The 20984-nt window shown below is 36.8% G+C and overlaps 2 protein-coding genes across 2 annotated transcripts in view; one reads left to right on the forward strand and one right to left on the reverse strand.

The window, feature by feature from the left end:
* The window catches only part of RMDN1 (regulator of microtubule dynamics 1), a 23029-nt gene extending 14680 nt beyond the window's left edge, over positions 1-8349 (reverse strand). The window contains exon 1 of the mRNA XM_009276047.1: positions 8320-8349. Within this exon, the coding sequence (XP_009274322.1) occupies positions 8320-8349 (30 nt within the window). The remainder of the gene's footprint in view (positions 1-8319) is intronic.
* Positions 3356-20984, forward strand: part of CPNE3 (copine 3) — a 31209-nt gene continuing 13580 nt past the window's right edge. Inside the window, 9 exon segments of the mRNA XM_019471209.1 lie at positions 3356-3376; positions 8835-8974; positions 9558-9737; positions 10907-10981; positions 11431-11502; positions 12320-12403; positions 14063-14152; positions 17546-17644; positions 20413-20499. Coding sequence (XP_019326754.1) covers positions 8843-8974; positions 9558-9737; positions 10907-10981; positions 11431-11502; positions 12320-12403; positions 14063-14152; positions 17546-17644; positions 20413-20499 — 819 coding nt within the window. The 5' untranslated portion in view covers positions 3356-3376; positions 8835-8842.

Genomic DNA, 20984 nt, shown 5'->3' on the forward strand with positions numbered 1-20984 from the left:
GGGCGGCCGCCCCCCCCCGGCTGCAGGCGGCGGTTCGCAGCTGTTCTAACAGTCTCCTCTTGTGAAACATCCCCTCAGGTGGCCGGCCCGCTTCCTGCTCCCAGAGACAGGCAGCTCTCTGCGGGGAGATGGACACAGACTTCTGCAGAGCTCGAGGAATCAGGCATCTGATTCGCCGTCCCTCAGGTAGCGAAACTCGGTGAAGTTAAAGCTGTACGCCAGAACATTTCAGTTCTGGGTGCCGGTCTCTGTGGCGGTGTAACGCTACTCTGAAAAGCGCCCTCACCCTTCAGAAAGGAGACTCTCGGAAGTCATCATCGTTCCTAAGAAAACATACGCTGTTCTTCCTGAGCTGCTGTTAGGGTGGGTTGTTGTTTTTTTCTTTCTTCATTGCAGTTGCATCATACGTGTAAGACAAACCTGAGCTGACATGCATGTTGTCATAATTTACTCTTCCACTAGGGAAAAGTTAAAATATGAAAGCTCTTGACTTTTGCTTCCATACTCATGTCTTCCAAGTGCATTACGTATCCTCAAGGTAATATGCATCCCCCTGCCTCCAGAACTTACATTTGTTTTCTTGGGAGTTTTATGTTCCCAGATGTTCAAGTTAAAGATATTTCTGTGGTGGTACAAAAAAGTTTATTTAGTAAAAGTAATTAGAGTAAAACTTAATCCCAGATTTTTTTTTTCAATTGAATTTTTAAATTTTAACTTTATGTATGTATATCATAGAGGTAAGACTTTTCAAAAGGCAAGCAGAACACCAATAAGCATTAGAAGAAAAAAAAGTAAGCAAGAAAGATGTGTAGAGGAGCAAGGAGAGACAGACAGAGGTCTTTTTGTTTTTCTGTTACGGTGTTAGGGAGAATACAATGTTTTTCCAACAAGTATGTTTGTGTTAAATATCTCAGAATTAATCTATACAAATCCATTATATGTGACTGTTAGATTAATTTTAGTTTAATTGTTGAAAGCAAAAGTCCATTTGTGGTAGGTTGAATAACTGAGCCATTATTAAATGTCATCTGCCAGAATTCCAGGGTAGCAGTGCTGTACCACAGTGTTTTTACAGCCTTGTGTTATAGAATCATAGAATAGTTTAGGTTAGAAGGGACCTCTAAAGGTTCTCTAGTCCAACCGCCCTGCCGTGGGCAGGGACATCTTCAACTAGATCAGCTTGCTCAGAGCCCCCTCCAACCTGACCTGGAATGTTTCCAGGGATGGGGCATCCACCACCTCTCTGGGAAACCTGTGCCAGTGTTTCACCACCCTCAGCATAAAAAATTTCTTCCTTATATCTAGTCTAAATCTACCCCCCTTTAGTTTAAAGCCATTCCCCCTTGTCCTGTCGCAACAGGCCCTGCTAAAAAGTTTGCCCCCGTCTTTTTTATAAGCCCCCTTGAAGTACTGATAGGCTGCAATAAGATCTCCCCGAAGCCTTCTCTTCTCTAGGCTGAACAACCCCAACTCTCTCAGCCTTTCTTCATAGGAGAGGTGTTCCATCCCCCTGATCATTTTTGTGACCCTCCTCTGGACCCGCTCCAACAGGTCCATGTCTTTCTTATGCTGAGGGCTCCATAGTTGGACACAGTACTCCAGGTGGAGTCTCACCAGAGAGGAGCAGAGGGGCACAATCACCTCCCTCGACCTGCTGGCCACGCTTCCTTTGATGATTATGCCCAAGGCATTAATGCTTCTCCAGAATTTAAGGCTAGAGGGAAGCCATAGTAGCTGTTTTGTACAAACACCACCAAAGATCCTTGTTTTAGGGGTAATAAAACTAGAATCTCAATGCCACAGATAGGTTATTGTTATTACTTGGGGTGGAGTTTAGGGGTTTTTTTCCCCCTTATTCTGATTCAGAATCAGATGCTGTCATTACCATAGTTTCTTTTATGAAATACTTATAGAGGCAAAGTTAAGTAGTAAGATATGTTTTTTCCTTCCTTACTAATTCTGTTTATTTTTCAGTGAAAGTCAGGGTGCTGTTCCAACATAAGTAATACATAATCAAGTTAGTATTTATATTAGTATTAGTTCCTGTTAAACCCAACAAAGTTACTTCTATTCTTGGATCAATTAGGCTAAGATTAATAACGGCCCCTTCTAGCATCACACTTGAAGTTGTGGTGTGGCTTGTGGAAACAAGTAGACAGGAAGTAGAATTATGGTGCTTTTTACTGTTTTATGTTTAATTTCTTTGGTTTGTCTTCAGTACTGCTTTAGATGAGATGCTGTTGCTCAGGGATTTAAAAATGGCATTATTAAGCGTTTGAAGGATTTCTGAACGTAGGAGTTTTGGGGCTGGGTTGCTGAGTCCGAGCTTCTGTTTAAGAAATAGTCTTAATGATTTGGATCACTTGCTTCATACTTTCTTTTATGGTTGAAAGGAGGCTGTATCCTGTAGATCCTTCCCATCCTGTAGCTGGATCGAGTGCACATGTTCACTCAGTGTTTTATCCAAGGCACAGTTAGGAGCCAGCTGAATTAGTTCTAGTGGTGGCAACTTGCTTCTCGTGCTTCTCACATCCAGGAGGGTTATTACAAAGTCCTCATGGTAGGTGATTAGCACATGTGCAATAATCTGGTGGTTCCAGGTAGCAGCATGATTGCTGTGTGCCTGTGTTCAGAGACACTGCTTATGTATATGCAGAGCATGTATGATGCCTCCCAGGCACAGTGATTGCAGAGTGCAAGTGGCTGCTATGATACAGAATTAAAGGACAGCTGACGGGAGAGCTCTTGGTTTGCCTATAGGAAGGTTTGAAATACATCTGGGCTATAGTAAAGTGTAATTTTGTGATTGTCAGTTTGAAGTTAGTGTTATTGTTTATACTAAGATGCAAAATGATACGCCAGACCATTGTGGGATAGTGTTTTTACGGATTTTTCTTAGGTGACCTTTAGCAGCATAGGAAAGCATAGGTTTCTTAGAGCATAAGCCCCATTGGGAACTTGCAAGCTACTGATTTTGATCTACTTACTTTAAAGCACCATCACCTGATTGGAAAAAAAGCATTAAATGAGTAGGACAAAAAAGGTAATCTGATCTTTGTTCTTAAAATCTTAAAGGGCTTTTCTTGCTGGACTATTTAAATATCTAATTTATATTGTACTTTGTTCTCTAACAAAGACTCTGAGTTTCCCATAAGTAATCTTTACAGTGCTGCTGTCATGGACACATAAAACTGTTGGACAGGTTATTTATTTTAAGAGGAGCTGTAGTTCCTCAAAGTATATGCATTTGAACCTGTTACTTTGGTTGATATATGGGAATAACAATTCTTGGTTTTAATTTCCTTTAATTTCACATTTTAATGCTACTGCTGAAGTTTTGGCCTTCTGCCAAGAAGCCCAGAGGCAGACCTTTGAGGTAAGTTACCATAAACTCATTTTTAAGAACTGGTATTTGTAACAATGCAGTGTTACAACACACCAGTCTTGAAATGGACTGTAAGAAGGATTAGTCTAAAACGTGTGATCACTTGCATCTTGTTTCTGCAATAAAATGCAGCAAGTTTTAGTGAGGCACAAGTTTTTCTTTCTTCTGGATAATGCTAATTTTGTAAAGTCAGTCAGTGGCTCTACACAGAGAAATTGCAACAAAGAATACATGATTTAAGATACTATTCAAATAGTTCGTAGATTGTTTTCCATGAAGTAATTGACATAAAAATATTCTGATAAAACATATATACACGAAACAAGTTTTCCCCTGGTTGAATGCTGTCTGCTTAAAACAACTAAATTTCAAAGTCAGGAGATCTGTGTTTCTTAATTTTCTTGTTCAGGGCACAATATTACCTTTTATAGTTTAGCTCACTTGGATCAAAACATCACCCAAAATTCTTAAAATATTCTTGTGAGGAGGGTGTTGGGAAGAACCCGCAGCATTAAAGATATGCTTAAAATTCAGGAATAAAAAGGTCAACAGAAGTTTATTTAGAAATGGCTGTTTCTAAGTCATCTTTTGAACAGGCGTCCTAGAAGTCAAATTAATAGTTTCTGGTCTGTGCAGTGGGATTTTTTTTTTACCAAAGAACATATTTAGAATTCTATTTAATGTAACTTAATGATAGATTTTTTATATATAGGAACTATCTACATATAGTTGGCTGACTTGTTACACCAGTGTGCTACCAATCCAGTAGATAAATATTTGAACTGCCTGGGTATGATGAAGCTTGTGTAAATAGATGATTCATTTCCCATAGAAAAAATAATGTCTTCCTTCTCAAACACTCATATGCCTCAGATTTCTTAAGTATTAGCTCTTATTTTTGTTTGGCGTAATCCCCAGTAAAAGGAGTTCTGTGGTCATTAGGGTTTTATCAGCGTAATCTTGCTTGTTCAATTAAGAATGATATAATTTCTTTGTGTATACTAAATAGTGAATGTGAGAAGATGCGGCTTACGCTCAAGGTTTTGTGTGGTTCTTTAAATACTTACAGCATGATTCAAGTTGAGATGTATTGCTTTGAGCTGCTTCTGTTACTGAACTTGTGAGCATATCAGCTAGTGCCGCATGAGAATTTTACCAGCTGTATTGCCTGTAAAGAGAGAGAAAGAGAGGAGCCAGAATTCGGATTTAGAGGTATGATTTTTAGAGAAGCCTCTAATTTTCAAATGCAGTGATGAAATTATGTTATGAAACAAGCTTAGCCTTTGTAACTTTTATGAAATGTCAGCTCCTGTGAGGTGGTCCGTTTCCTTGAGAATTGAAGGGTTACCTTGAGTTTTTTTTAAATATACATTTATATACATGTAGTTCAAGATCACTAGAAATTGTGTCGCTACTACTACATCAGTGGAAGGAAGGATCTGTTTGTCATAATTTCATTGTCAGCTTGCAGCAGATGTGGCATTTTCTGGGAATATGTTGTCTTTCTTTGCTCTTTGCATATGCAACTGTTACAAAGAGATGCTAGAGGACTATGCTGAGATTATGGATTGAGCAGGTTATATTGTCAGATGGATGTTGTCTCCCAGGTTATTTTCATTTAAATCTTGTTTTGTCCATCTTTGTGCCAGCTCTTCACCGGAACCCTTCTTGCGAAAGGCTGTTGCAAGAAGTGCTGTAAGTGCTTGGTCTGAGATGCGATAAAAGAGGTTCTGAGGAATACAGGCCTAGAGATCTTTACCACAAAAATTTCTATTTGCAAGAAATGGTATCTTAGTCCTGTCTGAAAGAGCAGAGACTGAACAACTGCATACACTGAATGTTCAGGACAGTAAAGCTTCATGTGCAGTATTTCAGGTTTAGGCTTGGTTCAAGACTTTCATTTTTATAGTCTGAATAATTAATTTATTTCCATGTTGTCATCTGCCCAGGTTTATGGGAAATATGTAATAATCCAAGACGGATTGGAGCACTGCTTGTATATGGTACTGACTTTTTCAGTCTGGCACACAGTTTACATAAAATGGGAAATACTTAATAATCCAAGAAGGATTGGAGCACTGCTTGTGCTCTTTTGAGCTCTACTGACTTTTTCAGTCTGGCACACAGTTTACATAAAATGTGTAAACATTTGGCCAATGGGGAGAGTAGTTACTTTCATAACAATAACTAATTGAATAAGTAAGCCTCTTGTTATGTAATGTAACTTACTGGCAGTCAAGGCTCACCCTACCAGAGCCCAAACAATATCATCTGTCCATGTGAAGTTACTCCAGTATCCCAAATGTGCAAGTAATCCAGTCACGTATCTAGAATATTTTGCATGTGATTTGTCTACTAGATCTGATAGTGTGTTGTAGAATAGTATTTCAAGAGGTAATGCACTAGTGCAGCCATGATTTCTTATTTCCACCATCCTGAAGAGACTGCAATTTGCCAGTCTCTGTATGCCATCAAGTCTTCAACAAGAGCATGCTTACTTACCTGACAGTGACTGATCCTTGAGGGTGTTTATCATCTTTAGGAATCCTACCACCCACCTCCAGAACCCGTTTTGGAAGTTTTCAGCTACCACAGGCTTTCAGACGTGAGGAGAATTGGGTGGAGCTGGAGTCATTCTTCCTTTTATGCAGTATGGGATTACGAGGATTCGTGCAGCATACACAGAGCTCCAACAGCTATTGCTGTTTAAAAGACTTCCAAGTTCACACATGTGAAGCATCTGTGTGCCCTCTGCAAGTTCTGTAATGACTGCAATGTTGTAAGAGAAGTATCTGTTTATGTACTGAGTTTCAGTACCATAAATACTGTTTTGGGTTAATGAGATATGACTTTTTCTCACTAGTAAGTATTTTACTAATTTTTAATGTTTATAATGTTATTGAAAATCAGGTTGTATACAACTATTTACTGTAAAACTTACCAGTCTTACGGTATTATGGATAATCATGTTGTCTTTTTTTCCAAGTAAAATAGCAAAATTATTTCTTGAAATACATTAGAAGTATTACAGACCTCTTCAACCCATTATACGAATATTGGTTTCTAATATCCTCAAAACCTCTGAGGAAAATGCCTTGCATTATTTTTCATCTTGGATTTTGCAAAACTGGACATGGAAGAGATTAAAGGACCATTTCAGGATTTGGGAAGTTGAGTATCCTCCACTTGGATAAACGCATGTTCTTGTTATAAGTTGTCTTTATCTAATATGGATGCAATTATTAGGTTTCAAACAAGCAGTTGCATTTCAGGGAAGGGAAGCAGCTTTTTTATTCTTCCTTTCTGTCTGTGTTAAAGGATGCTTTTTGCACAGCACCTCTTTTTGCTAAATCTGCTCTTTTCCCACATTAGTTGCATAGTGGGAGAGTCAGTGACACGTGGAGGAGGAGAGGAAGTAACAGAATTGGTGTATTCATGTGAGAAAGTACTTGTGAAGTAAGAGAAGTGGGACATGTACACACACGCACAGGCTACGTAGAAAAAGCTGACCAGATTTTTAGGTTGACTGGATGCTCTCCACTCTTGGAAACGTTACTTTAACAAAAGAAATATGGCTACAAGTCCTCTCAGGGACTCGTAATAATAAGGAGTTTCAGGGAAGTTAGAGCAAGAAAATTTTGACTGTTTTCAGAAATATGTCTCAATTCAAATTTGAATTCTGTTGAATGTCATGAAAACCCTTTCTACTTGGTGTTGCAGCAACAGTGGGTATTAGAGCATCATTTTGTCAGCAGAAAGTTGTTTTTCTGGAAACAGCCATTAAGGAGTCATGCGCTGGTCTGCACTGGATTCTGTGGGCAAAGCCACTGACTGTTAATGAGCTCTGTCTGGCAGCCAGGAAAGCAATAGGGAATGGAAAATACCAGTATAAAAAGAGAACCAGGAAAAAGGGGGCAGACTGCTTTTTAAAGGTATGCTTTCTAAGCCTAAAAAACATTGGTTTAAAAACAATTTAAATACTTACAGCTTCACTTTTTTCCCCTCAAGGACAATGACTGAAACTTGGTAAAGTCATGGGAGCAAAAGATACTTAAAGATGGAATTGCATTTAGGTGTTCGGGAGGTGCAGGAGGGTTTCCATGAATCTGATATGCTTCTTAACAGTAATGTGTGTGCATGGATGTTTGAGTGGTTCCTTTACAGATCATTTATATTTACTTCAGTCTCCAAAAGGTCCATCTCTAAGATAGCAAAACAGAGATGGAGAGGCAACGTGTGAAGTGTGCCCTAGTGGAATACAGGAAGCCTCAGGAAAATTCCCTCAGACCACAGTGTTTTCTTTCTGCTGTTTTCAGTTCATCGTTCCTCTTTTCCATCTTCCTTTCCCTTTTTGCCTCTAAAAAAAGTTCCTTTTCACCAAAAGTCATATGAATGCAATGAAAGGAAGAGAGATGGGTTGGGTTAAGTATACTTTCATGTTCAAGTACACTGTATGTGTATGATGTCAGTGAGCTGGCTAGATAGAAGCGGATGCCTTTCCGTCCTTATTCTCTTTAGTGTCGGGGCAATTATACTGTAGAGGCTCACCTCCCAAAGAGGTGTTGGAAATGATCAACTGTATTCCTGAAGAGTATAATTAAGAGATTTTTTTATATAGAAAACATCTGCTGCTCAGACCTAATTAGGCTTGCAAATGCATGTTATCCCAGAGTAGGATTCATAACTGATAATGAAGTTGTTTCTGTAGGTTTGTAATATCTGCTGGTCTTCTCAGTTTCAGTGGAGAATGATTGAGATACTTAAGAGGAAATGTGAGAAAGCTTTTAGTTGTTCTTTTTTTAAATGAACCTCCAGAAAGAACACTTCCTCCTAATTCTCAGTTGTTACTTGACTTCAAAGTTGTTTATACCTATTAGTAGAAATTGTAGTTGTTTTTGAATATTTACTAAAGCAAGGTCACCTATTCCTCTTACCCACTTAAATTCCTTTTCCAATTCTGCCATGCTCGTGGCTTCAGCGTTTTGTTACAAAGGTTTGGTGGGGGAGTATATAATATGATTTTTTTTTCCCTTATTCATTGAATTATTATTAATATCTACATTATAAGATACTGGCATTCATGTGGGCTTTACAGGATGTAATTTAAAGCTTGCAAAGTTTTATTGTCAGCAGTTCAAACCACTGTGCTTTCTTTGTGGTGTATCCTGTTTTCCGTTTGGTTCCTCAAACATTCTAAGAAACCCAATCTTGTTTCTTATTTGCAGATTTTGAAATGAAGTTTTATACCTATGTGGCAAAGCCAAGAGTATGACAGTAACGCTGTAATGTTGGTACATCATAAATCTTAAATTTGCATTTGGAGCCTCAAACCTCTCTCCTGACAAGCTGACAATTCTAATGATCAGTCAGAGAATTAGTGCATTGTGACAATCCCATTGTTTGCTTTTTAGTCCATTTTAAAAATAATGATTTCTGTGGTGCTTTCTAGCTTAACAAATGGCGGCACAGTGTGTGACAAAGGTGGAGCTGACTATTGCCTGCACCAATCTCTTGGATAAAGATGTTGGTTCCAAGTCAGACCCGCTGTGTGTGCTTCTCCAGAACACGAGTGGTCAGCAGTGGTATGAGGTACAGTGTGATGCTTCTCATGAATCTGCTAAAAACACAGTCTAATTTGTTGGACCTTTTAAAACACTGGAGCATATGATTTCATTAGAACATTTTAATTATATACCAGCACCTCTGAATACTTTTCACTAGATTATGTCTATAATAGTTATACAGGTAGCACACTAATAATTGTTTTCTAATAAATACTTACACCTGTCTGATTTTTAGCACTGTTCCCCCAGCCATGTGTGGACCAACAAAGAAGCCTTCCAAGTGCTTAAATGTGCTTTTATAAATACAGTACTCCAAAAGTAGGGTCTCACCCTGGATTTGACAATATACCACTTTTATGTTGGTCTTCCCTACGCAGGAGTAGATAATCCTTACAGAGAGCAAAGAAAAACAGGTCCTCAAATATCTCTGACTTTCAGCAGTGGGTTTTGTAATGTAATGTGGTTATTTATATTTGATGAAAGGTTTGTAGGAAGATACGGCTTTATACTAAGAAGTAGTTTTGGAAGTCTTCAATAATATTTTATTTGATTTGAGTGCTTGTTTGGTTGGTGAAATACTGGATAAAGTGATATCTCTGTAACTGCAGGTTGATCGCACAGAAAGAGTTAAGAATTCCTTGAACCCAAAGTTTGCCAAGAAATTCCTAATTGATTACTATTTTGAGCTTGTTCAGAAACTTAAATTTGGAATATATGACATCGATAACAAAACCTTTGATCTGAATGACGATGACTTCTTAGGAGAATTGGAGTGTACACTGGGACAAGTAAGTATACAGATGATTTCCCTTAGAATTAAGAAAATATAAGTTAATGCAAATTATTAACCACTTTTATCTTAAGTTCATCACTATGTTCTTGTGTAGTTGGGGCACTCTTAAATTGAATAGGATTCCCTTCATCTGTTTTTTTCAAGCCTCAGTTCTGTGTATATACATTTTATTTGCAAAAGGTCTTGAGATGATGCCCTGAAATGTACTCTAGAATGGTGACTGTCCAGATTGCTGTCTGAAGGTATGTGGACTGTCAATGAGCACGAAGTAGTAATTGCTGTTTATTTACTCTAATACTCAAATTCTTTATTTTTATGCTCCATAAAAAGAGAACTGGTGTATAGCAACCTAAGAGTGTTCACAAGGGCCATGTTAACCTTGTAATTTGCTTTCCACTCAAGGCAAGCAGTGATTCTGGTTCTGCCTACTGTTGATTTCGCTCCCTGTCAAATTCTGCTATTGGTGCTCTCACAATTGGGCAGCTTCTTTTTAACTTGTTCTTTCTAATAGATCCTTTGAAGGCACTTCTTCTCAGGAGAGTCATCTTGGGATTTTTCCTCCCTTGTGTCTAAAGTATTTTTATTTTAAGTGCATTATGAAGATGGAGGCATTGTGAAATGAAATTCAGTAACAATCATTCATTCTTAAAGTAAAGGAGGACCTGTAGAATGGGTAGACACACTTCTGAGAAAGCATTGCCTGAAGAGGATAAAATAAAATCACCTAGAAACACTGCAGGGGGAGGCTGATGTTTGTTTGCACAACAAATATTGTGTTTATAAATCTGTTTGCTGAAGCCATTTATGAAACATGGCTTGCATGTGTTTGAACGGTATGTATGAAAAACTTCAGAACAATTTGAGATTGGAACTTAAGGTATTATCTTTGTTCATGTATGTGTATCGTGTTACTACAAGACATTGTATTTCACATTGCTCCTGAAACTGCATGTATTCATCTGCCTATGTGTTTTAAAATTTTGAAGTGTATCAAGTATTACCTATTTATTTATAGGAGATCATGGGAAGTAAATGTAATGCTGTCATCTTCATGCTGAAGGAAAAATTCCTAAAATGAAAATACCTCACTATCTCATTTAATTCCTTTGAAAAATCTATTAAATTGCGCTAATAATGCTTGATACTCAAATTTTGTCTTGGCAGATAGTTTCTAGCAGGACTCTAACAAAACCATTAGTACTTAAAAATGGCAGACCTGCTGGAAGAGGAAGTATTACGGTAAGACAATAAATATCTTCAGCGTTTATCCTTAAATGTTTTTGTGGGGGTTGTTTTAGTTAATTAGTAGCTTGAACACAGCGTGTCTAATCTACAGTGCTGTAAAAAGTATCTTAAAGCATTTTTTTTTCCTCCACTAATATTTCTTTGTCATCCAAATGGAGAGCAGCGCACCATCTGCATCTATAAGTCTCACTGCATCCATCAAAATAATTAGGGCATCCGATGTGCTACTGTTTGGACAGTATCTTTAATTGTCAGTGTCATCATCTAGTGAATCCCAATGTCAAATCAAATTGTTCCTCCCTCTCCCCACCCCATTTTTTAATGCTTCATTTGTGAGCAGACATGGTTTTTTTTAATGGACCTGTCATAGGAGTGTTGTGAGTACGTGAAAATTTGTAGTTCCTGAATACAAAATAAGTATTTTTTGTTGTTTGCCTATCTAGATTACAGCAGAAGAAGTGAAGGATAACAGGGTGGTTGTACTGGAAGTAGAAGCAAGGAAACTGGACAATAAGGTATTTAAGTGATTGCTGTTTTTTTGATAAAGTAGTAAAATCAGACTCTTGTCGAAACAGGAAACATGAAAATGTCCATTCTTATTTTTTGCTGAAATAATTAAATCTTTTAAGATTTTCTTAGACTAAAAAAGAAATTGAAGAAAGATTGCTTCAGAGTAACTTCATTAACTGTTTTGAAATGAATTATAATTTCTAAATAAGACAAGTGCCTTGCAGGGATATTCCTTGAATAGCACGCTTCCATTTAAATGTAAATCTTTACATTTAATCACAAAGATAAGGGCGTTTTGGTATATCCATTGGTTTGAGTACTTGTATAAATGATTACCTGTTAGCTCTCTCGATTAAATGGTAAAGAGTGTACTTGGAGTGTATAAATCTGTTATGTTAAATATTTTGGGGCTGGCTAAAAAAACTGTATTTAGAAAGACTTTTAAAAACAAAATTTAAAAAAAAAAATGGAAAAAATGTTATTTTTTTTCCCCAGTCAATTTAATGATACTTTTTTGAACTGGATGAAATCTTTAATTTCCTAACTATGCATCATAGTACTTACAAGTATTCTTTTGCTTGTACTGTCAGGTATTTCGTATGTAGACACTGCAGAACTTTTATCCTAAATTGATGGACATGCCCCATTTTCTTCCTCTCTTTCACAGGTGGCAATATAATCAGACTTGCATTTCTTCATCTAAAGCTTTTGTTCCCTGAATATTTAGTTTACCTTTTGTTAATCTAAGTGTGTTTTAACTAGCATTTAATGGCATTCATGCCACAGGCTGTTCTTTGATAATTACATGTTCTTTAAATACAGGATTTTTTTGGAAAGTCAGATCCTTATCTGGAATTCCACAAGCAGACTGGAGATGGAAACTGGGTGATGGTTCACAGAACAGAGGTAGGATATTTTCAGTCAACAACCTAGAGATTAAGGTTATTTGATTTCCAGTGTGTCACAGCACCAGAGGTACAGTGCCTAACAGAAAGAAGAGAATGGTCTGGCAGGTGACATGCAGACCAGTTAGAAATCACCTCAGCTGTTCCACTGATTTTCTGATAGGATGAGAAGTTTACCTTACTCTGATTCTGGTTTATGCCATCCTATTTTAATGGAAATTTTTTTTTTTAAACTTTCTGCAATCTAGAAGAAAACAAATGTTTTGAAAAGGTACTGCATACTCACACAGGGACATTTGTCTCAGTGCTACTCTAAGGTTAGAACTTGAGCATTCCTGTGACTGTGCTGTTCTTATGTCAGTGTCACCTAGCTGTACCATTTACTAATGGAAGTAATTACACCGAATGCTTGCATAGCAAGGGCAAGCCAAGCATAATGCTGAGTGAGGGGAAAACGTGCTTGAGCAGCAGCAGCCTTCCACCCAGGAGGGAAGTGCCAAGGTCCTGTGGCAGCAACTGACAGGGTAGGAGTAGGTTCAAAACTTCTCACTGTAGTGGAAGCTCAGGCCCTAGTCACAACTGAGGTACTGTGTGCATTTGAGCTTGTGGCCGTATTAATTTTGAAGCACGGATGTTGAAGTATAAATCCTCTTTGTGTCAGATTTATAAAAATAGTTTCTCTCATGAGGCGGTTCTTCTACATAAAATGTATCTTTTCCATGAGTATTTCAGTCATCTTCAATTTCAGTAACAAATCCAGAATTTGCTGTTCCAGCCTAGAACTGTCTGGAGGATTAGTTCTTTATGTTACAGATTTTAAAAACCTTTTTATGTTACTAAGTATTATTTACTGTTTTTATTTGCAAAAGAGAGATTTCTTTCTCTGCAATCCTACAGTACTGGAAGTATAAGTATTACTATTATTAGGTATTATTAATTAAGTATTGCTTGTTGTGTGTAGTTTCTTGTGCTTTCTGAGACCATTATTTGGTGTACTGGGTATATTACAGACACTTTCCAGTTGACAAATTCGCAGATCCTTCAGTATTATTCTTAAATATCACTTATTTAGCATTCAGCTTGAGAGACTGTGTGCAGTAGGGTGTCTTTTTATCCTCATGCACTGTTTCTGCTTAACTGTACCATGAATTTCTTGAGGGAACATTTCTGTAAGTGGCATTTCAGAATAAATATAAGCTGGAGTGAATTGTAATCTTCCAGAGCACTGATGTATTCAGAAATTCCAGTGTAATCTTTTTCCATGTTTTTTTGGTAAGTCACACTTTCATATATGTTTGTGTGAATGTGTATATATATATATATATGTGTGTGTGTGTGCTTCTTAAAAAAAATCTACTGGTAACGATAAAGGAATTTATTTTTTTGCAGTGTGGTAGCTGAATGATATAGTAGATCACAATGCAGTCTAGAAAAATATGGAGTTGAAAGATACCATCTCTTTTGGACAATACTACTGCATGTTAGGAATGTTTTGTTTGTTTATATCCTATATGTTAGGATTTGGATTGCAGGACGTGATTGACAGCAGCATTAGTCAACTGGTTTTCCTTACAAAAATCATGACATGAAGGTATGACCAATTACAATGACTACTTTCCACTCTTGTGAACAATACTATTCTGGAATTTTTTTTTTACAGGTTATTAAAAACAACCTGAATCCGGTTTGGAGGCCCTTTAAAATCTCTCTCAATTCACTGTGTTACAGTGACATGGATAAGTCAATCAAGGTAGTGTATCTGAAATGTGTGTATGAATCAACGCATTAAAAAAAAGTAGGATATGTAATAAATGGAAGATGTGTTATTCTAGTTATTGCCTCTTTTTGTTTCTTATTTGAAAGTCACAGAGATACATGCATGTTTTGGGAAAAAAAAATCTCATATTTGTGATGCATTATCTGGTAAAAGTTAGTCTTTGAAAGTCTGGGAAACCAGTTGAGTATAAGTAGCTTTGAAATGTCCAGTTCAGTTTCTTATTTAGATCGTACAGTTTTAGTGTCGCATCAACCAATATTAGTGGTGTTAAGATACTGCATAGTGAAAGATGCATTGTAAAGGCTAGAATATGCTTTGCTGTACTATGGATCTTGTAATACTTTGTTACTGGTGCAACAGGGAATGCTAATGAAATTCTTAATATACTGGCTGAGATAACAGATGTGGTCTACATGTATCTTGTGGATACCAGATGTAGCAACTTTTCTCCCCAGATGAAACTTTCTGTCAGAAAGTCAACCAAACCTGTGAAGTGGCAGTTTTACCAGGACTGGTCTTTAACTCTTTGTATCTTCAAATCTTATCTTGAATAAACTATGTTTAACTTCTGAATGTTTTTCTTCAGGAATTCCCTTTAGGGGAAGCTAAACAACCAATCAAAATGCTATTTATAAGATATTATGAATACGTTAGGAACCTGCTATTTTAGCATTTAAAAAAAAACCCCAAAAACCCAAATGAAACAGACCACTATACTTGCCATTCTTCCTCTGGAAAGGAAAAATGAGAGCATGATCTGCATGTGACAGGTATTAGTCATATGACTTGAGGCAGTCCTGGAAAATGCTTAACAGCCACAGGGATCTGGGTGTTACAAGCACCTGTATAGATTTAAATATATAATTATAGAGCAGACTAATGAACGACTTTACAAGCCTAGAACCTGCTTCCCTTGCTGCTTCTGTGGTTTTTTTTTCCTTCTCATGCCTTTCTGCTTCCTTTTTCCCCAAAATAGCTGTGACAGCTCTTACATTTCCATATACTGTAAATATATTTCTCTTTTTCAGTAAACAGCCATGCTAAAACTATAGACCATTGGTTAAAAGATATCTATTAAGATGGAGTTATTCTCAGCTCTATCATCATTTTAATGAAGTCTGTTCTTTGGAATCTTACCTCAGAAGTGTAGGTTTATTTCCAGAGGAAATAGATTTTACTTGGAGTTATTATGGACTTGCAGACAGACAGTAGGATTATGTCTTAACTTAGAAATCCGGGAGCTATCAGTTCAAACATTAAAATGCAGACAGAATTGTATTATAATGTTGTTGAAGGATTAAACAATACTTTTAACACTTTTATATGCGCACAGTTGCATACGTAATGGGCTATTTGTCATAGTAAGTAAAACCACCAACTTTTCCATAATGAGTGGCTTTTCATCTATTTAATGGCTTAGTTTGTGTATCCCCAGCAATGCACAAACTAAGTTGATTCTTTTATCTTCTGGATTTATTGCTATATTCCATGTGAATGTGTCTGCAGTCAGTGAAGTCTTTCTGTGTTGAAAAAGTCAGCCTTTCATCTGGAGCAAGCATGCCTACTTCTGCTGGGGAAAATATATATGCAATTTTATCACATGCTTCCCTAGCGCTATTGCATGTCCAGGAGAGCATATGTGGAACAAAAGTAATATTTCTGTCTTGCCTGGAGTAAGTATTGAAAATTGGCCTGGATGGGTCAAATATATCAAGCAAGACAAACTTTAATCCCTTTAAAAGAAAAAAGAAATAACTGTGCTAACTGTGAACAGGTATCATAACTTTTGGTTCAGGAAATGTCTTCGGTTTTAAATTTCAGGTACTGAAGCACTTGGCTGAGTATTTGATTGGCTTAATTTATGGCATTCAAAAGAATTTTTACACAGCATCTGCCATGAACGTTAGTCTGTTGGTACTGTGGCTTCTTGTATGAGATTTAAGTTGCTATTCAGTGCATGTGCATGTATTTTATTTATTAGTGCATTCAAAATGTTGTAGGAGTAGTGCAAACCGCAACATAGAGGCATGTTCTGCACAGTGTAGAACTTGCAATCTACGCATCATATTTTGTACTTCAACATTACTGTTTGTTTTCAGAAAGTTAATTCCTCTCAGAAGCTCAAGTGTATGTTGAATTTGTTTGCTTTACTTTGTTATTCCTAAATGAAGTGGTCAAGTAATCAACTAAATTGTTTCTTGAATATAACATAGGATTTTTTTCAGTCTGGAAAGACGGACGTGAAAATAGCTGTTTATAGATAAGCCGTATGTATTCAGAAAAGTTGTTCTTGAAGGTTATGTTTTGATTCCAAATAATGGGGGATTCCTACTTTGACTCCTGATTTATTATTGTTTATAATTAATATTAAATTATTTTAATTTGTTTTTCTGTGATTTGATTAAGTTAGCTAGCATGTCTGTTTTGCTAAACTGAAATAAAATATCAGAAGTGGATGGAATTAGCATAAGCTATTATAGATAAATACCCAGCTTTTTATCTAGAAAGGCAGTTGGGGCACATTCATAAGTTCAGCTTTTAAAAAAACAAAAATTTGAGGACGCTATAAGGTTAAAGTAACAGCAGTAAAATTATGCTCACTCAAACTGATAGGTTCTCAAAAAGGGAAAAAAAGTATTTTTCACTTGTTCTGCCTTTTTTGGTGGGTTGGGGTGTTAAAGGATGAGTCGGCTGAATAGTAAAACTTAGCATTAAACAGTGAATACAGGAAAAGAGGCATTTTTAGTTGACATTCTGATCCATAAAGTGTGGATCGTAGTGACTGTTTAAATTTGCTAATCTTTGATTTAGGGCTGAACCTTCATATGCTTATAAATTCTGAGTTATCTTGAAGATTAATACAGTAAAATAAAAGTATTAATACAACTCTTGTGATCGCTGAATAATTGATTTACTAAATTTTTAGCTGGATGCTCAGAGATAGTTAAATTTCCTTAATACCTCCAAAAAACTAAGTCTCTTAATCCATGATGAGAGTAAAAAACCCTACAGATTGTTTTCCTACTCTTCCGATACCCCCTCACTCCCAAAATGTAGTTCAATGTAATTGATGTTACCTGCTCATGCGGGACGCGACACTGCTTAGTATTCTCGTCTCTCCTTCGCTTCAGTGGAAGATCTGTTCTGAAACTGGGTATATTGGCTTTTACCCAATCTTAATCCGTAATTTTTAGATGGAACTCTATGCAATTCTAAGACTGCAATGTGAGGAAAAACTTCGTGATGTAAGAGATTTAGGAATGTTTTGGAGGTTCAGGTTTGCCTGAACTAGAAATGCCATTGCAGTGTCTATTGCTTTTTTCGGGCCATTTCTGTTACTAACACTGAAAAAATGCTTCATTTTAGGTTGAGTGCTATGACTATGATAGTGATGGGTCTCATGATCTCATAGGAAGTTTTCAAACTACGATGTCAAAACTGAAGGAAGCATCTCGGTCCTCACCTGTAAGTCTTACATAGTCTAAGCTGCCTGTGTGTTTTTGATAAGCTGTTTTACTCATTTTGCAGCAAAACTTATGTCACTTGACTTGCAGGTATCAAAGTTGTGTTAGGCTACACCTTAACAATGCTACTGTAGTTGAGGCTGACTCAGCATTTACACTATGCATCCACTTTCCTAGGATTAATATCTTGGTTGCAGTTTTTAATATTACATATCTAAATACCCAGCCATCAGCACAAATGAATTTCATTAATCATAAAAATACAGAAATCAAAAAATTTAGAGTGTCAAAGACAGAATGCAGTACGAATGTCGCTGCAGTTAAAAGGCCAAAGCTTGTAGTATTTTTCAAGTATATTTCAAGTATGGCACTTACCAGCTCTCATGCATATTTTAGTGAATGTGAAAAAATTCAACATTTATGCCACTGCACAAAAAGGCAATTGAATGTGTTACATTAGGTGGCTCTTCTTTAAAGTGAAATTACCCTTCTTGTTCTTATGAACTATAACAATTTGCAAACCTTTTAATAGATAAGGTTTACATTTAGAAGACGAAAGGTGGCATAGCAACCTTAACATAAAAGTCTTTGTTTTATGCACATGTATGTTGTCAAAATATTTTACCATCTTTTCCTTTATTTCCATAAAACCTGCAGACCTGCTCCTTCATTAATAATAATGGGATATATTGAGTGTCTGCTTGTACTTTTCTGACACCTGGGGTGTTGCATTTGTACTAAATTCTTCAGAGCTATTGCATGTGAAGAGTTAACCTTGGCTGTAGTGTTTTTTTGATTGCTGCTTTGTGCCCTGCCATGCTTTTCTTCTAGATACCTGTTTCTGAATTCATTTTGTATTATGTATGGTTCAGTTTAATGCCTCTTAAGGTTTTGTATTGTTTGTAAGGAATTTTGGGCTCATACCATACGCATGTAATTCATATGCTGCCTATTTGGAGCTCTTAGGTGTTTTTCTCATTTTTTTCTAGATTTTCAGGGGCCAGGTGGTATCAGTTTAGCTTTCAAGGCTGACAGTGATCCTTCTTATTACTGTAATTAAAGTGTGCAAAAAAAACCCATGGGGGAGCAGGAGGACTTAATAAAATAATTTTTTCTGCTTTTTTAATGAAGATTTTATGACTCTTTTTAATAAGATGTATTTCATAATTTAAAAAAAAAAAGCTGCACTTTTGTTATAGAGCAGTATCATAAATTGAACAAACCTAGTAGGTTTGTACGTTCACATTTTCAAGCACATATTTTTTGTAAGAACTGTGATAGTGAGTTCCCGTGCAGTGTGAAGCGTGTTGTGTAAAGGAGAATACAAGTATTTATTTTCATTGCTCCCCTAGTAGCATAATAGGTGCAGTCTCTTTTGAATTTAAAGAAAAGGTATTTTAAGTTATAATTTGCCTGTGCTGGTTTTAGAAATGCTTTAAGAAAGTTGTTTTCATGAGAACTGTGGCTATACCTATTCCAAGTAATTTATTGCTGTGTCAGTAAGATGAAGCGAAGATAAGAGAGAACACAAATAATGTGCTCCAGGTTTCTTCTACTTCTAAAAGGAACTAACCTATAATCCTGAGTGACCTGATTAATTTGATAATGTCTAAAATATTTCCAGTGCACGTTAGAATTTGACTTTATATACTCCAAGCATGCTCATTAGTTACTCCCACAATTCTGATATCAGCTGCACCTGTGGGAGATTTGGCACAACTTCTTTCAAGTTTACTTGAGGCGAGCATGGGTGTGACTCTGTATCCTCAGTTGCTGAAAAATCTAATCTTATATGACTGGAGTGAATGGGTGGCTTTTCATTCTCTGGAGGATTGCCGATTTCTGCCCCCCCCCTTCCCTTAAGGTGTATCTTCCCCCCCAGGCATGCTGTTAGTGTGCTCTGGTTGGAGGATTACAAAATGTAGTTGAAAGATTGTACATGCTATGTATCCCATGACCATTATTAATGAGTACCTCATCAATTGACATAGTACAAAAACAAGTCCCTGAAAGACAATTTCCATCAAATAGAAGTGATGCTGGTGGTGAAATGTCCAAAAAAAAAAAAAAAAGGTAAAGAAGAGGCATGTAGACTTCTCAGGTGCTGACCTTGTTAGTGCATTTTTTTCACTTGAGATTAATTGCAAGATCACTTTTTAAAACTTAATTAGCTTAAACCAAAGCAGTGGAACCTGTTTCTGGCACTGAGCCAGAAGGCATGTCTGGAATACCTCCTCGGACTATTTGTGCACCAAACATGCTGCATTGTGCCATCGTGACTGTGTGGTGGCAGGTGCTGCTTAAACTGGCTAGCTGTTGATTGCACTTGGGGGTTAAGGTATTGGTATAGTTGATGAAGCCTCAACAACTGATTTTTGGAAAGCTTAAACATATAGCTCTTATTTTGTACGTTACTGCCACAGCTGCTGGAAACAGTGATGCTTTGCCTGAATCGCCATGTCTTTACCAAAAAGAAAGTTGTTAGCAGAATTCTCAGAGGGAAAATGGTACATAATTTCTTCGTTTGGTTGAAATACAGTTGTCTAAACAAACGTTTTTGTAAGCTTTTGGGTAAGAGAGGATTTCTGTCATAATAATGGTTTTTTTCTTGCTGATTTGGGGCAGGCTGGGTTTAGTTTTGCTTGTTAGTGAAATAAACTGCATTTTTAATACAAGCCCAAAGTATCAGTCCTAGAATAAAGAATTTTTAGATTTGTTGCATAAATGCTATTTATAGTGCTTTTGTTGGATTTGTTTGCATTCATGCAGGTTGAATTTGAGTGCATCAATGAAAAGAAAAGACAGAAGAAAAAAAACTATAAAAACTCTGGCATTGTGAGCGTTAAGCACTGTGAGGTCAGTAATATATTCTGGTATGACTCTTTGTTTTTAAGTATTCAGGCATAACAACTGTCATCTAGTATGCCTTCACCCTCAATCTGTAAGAAACTTTAAAATTTCTGAAAGTTCCAGACAGTAAGTATTTAAGGGCTCTGATTCATATAAGGAGACAGATTGACAGCTGAATCACGTGTCTGTCATAGAATCATGATATTCTGGTATGACTCTTTGTTTTTAAGTATTCAGGCATAACAACTGTCATCTAGTATGCCTTCACCCTCAATCTGTAAGAAACTTTAAAATTTCTGAAAGTTCCAGACAGTAAGTATTTAAGGGCTCTGATTCATATAAGGAGACAGATTGACAGCTGAATCACGTGTCTGTCATAGAATCATGGAGTCATTAAGGTTGGAAGAGACCTCTAAGACCATTGAGTCCAACCGTCAACCCAACACCACCATGCCCACTAAACCATGTCCCTAAGTGCCTCATCTACACGT

This window comes from Aptenodytes forsteri, unplaced genomic scaffold, assembly GCF_000699145.1.
Source record: "Aptenodytes forsteri isolate BGI_AS27 unplaced genomic scaffold, ASM69914v1 Scaffold433, whole genome shotgun sequence".
NCBI classification, from domain to species: Eukaryota; Metazoa; Chordata; class Aves; order Sphenisciformes; family Spheniscidae; genus Aptenodytes; species Aptenodytes forsteri.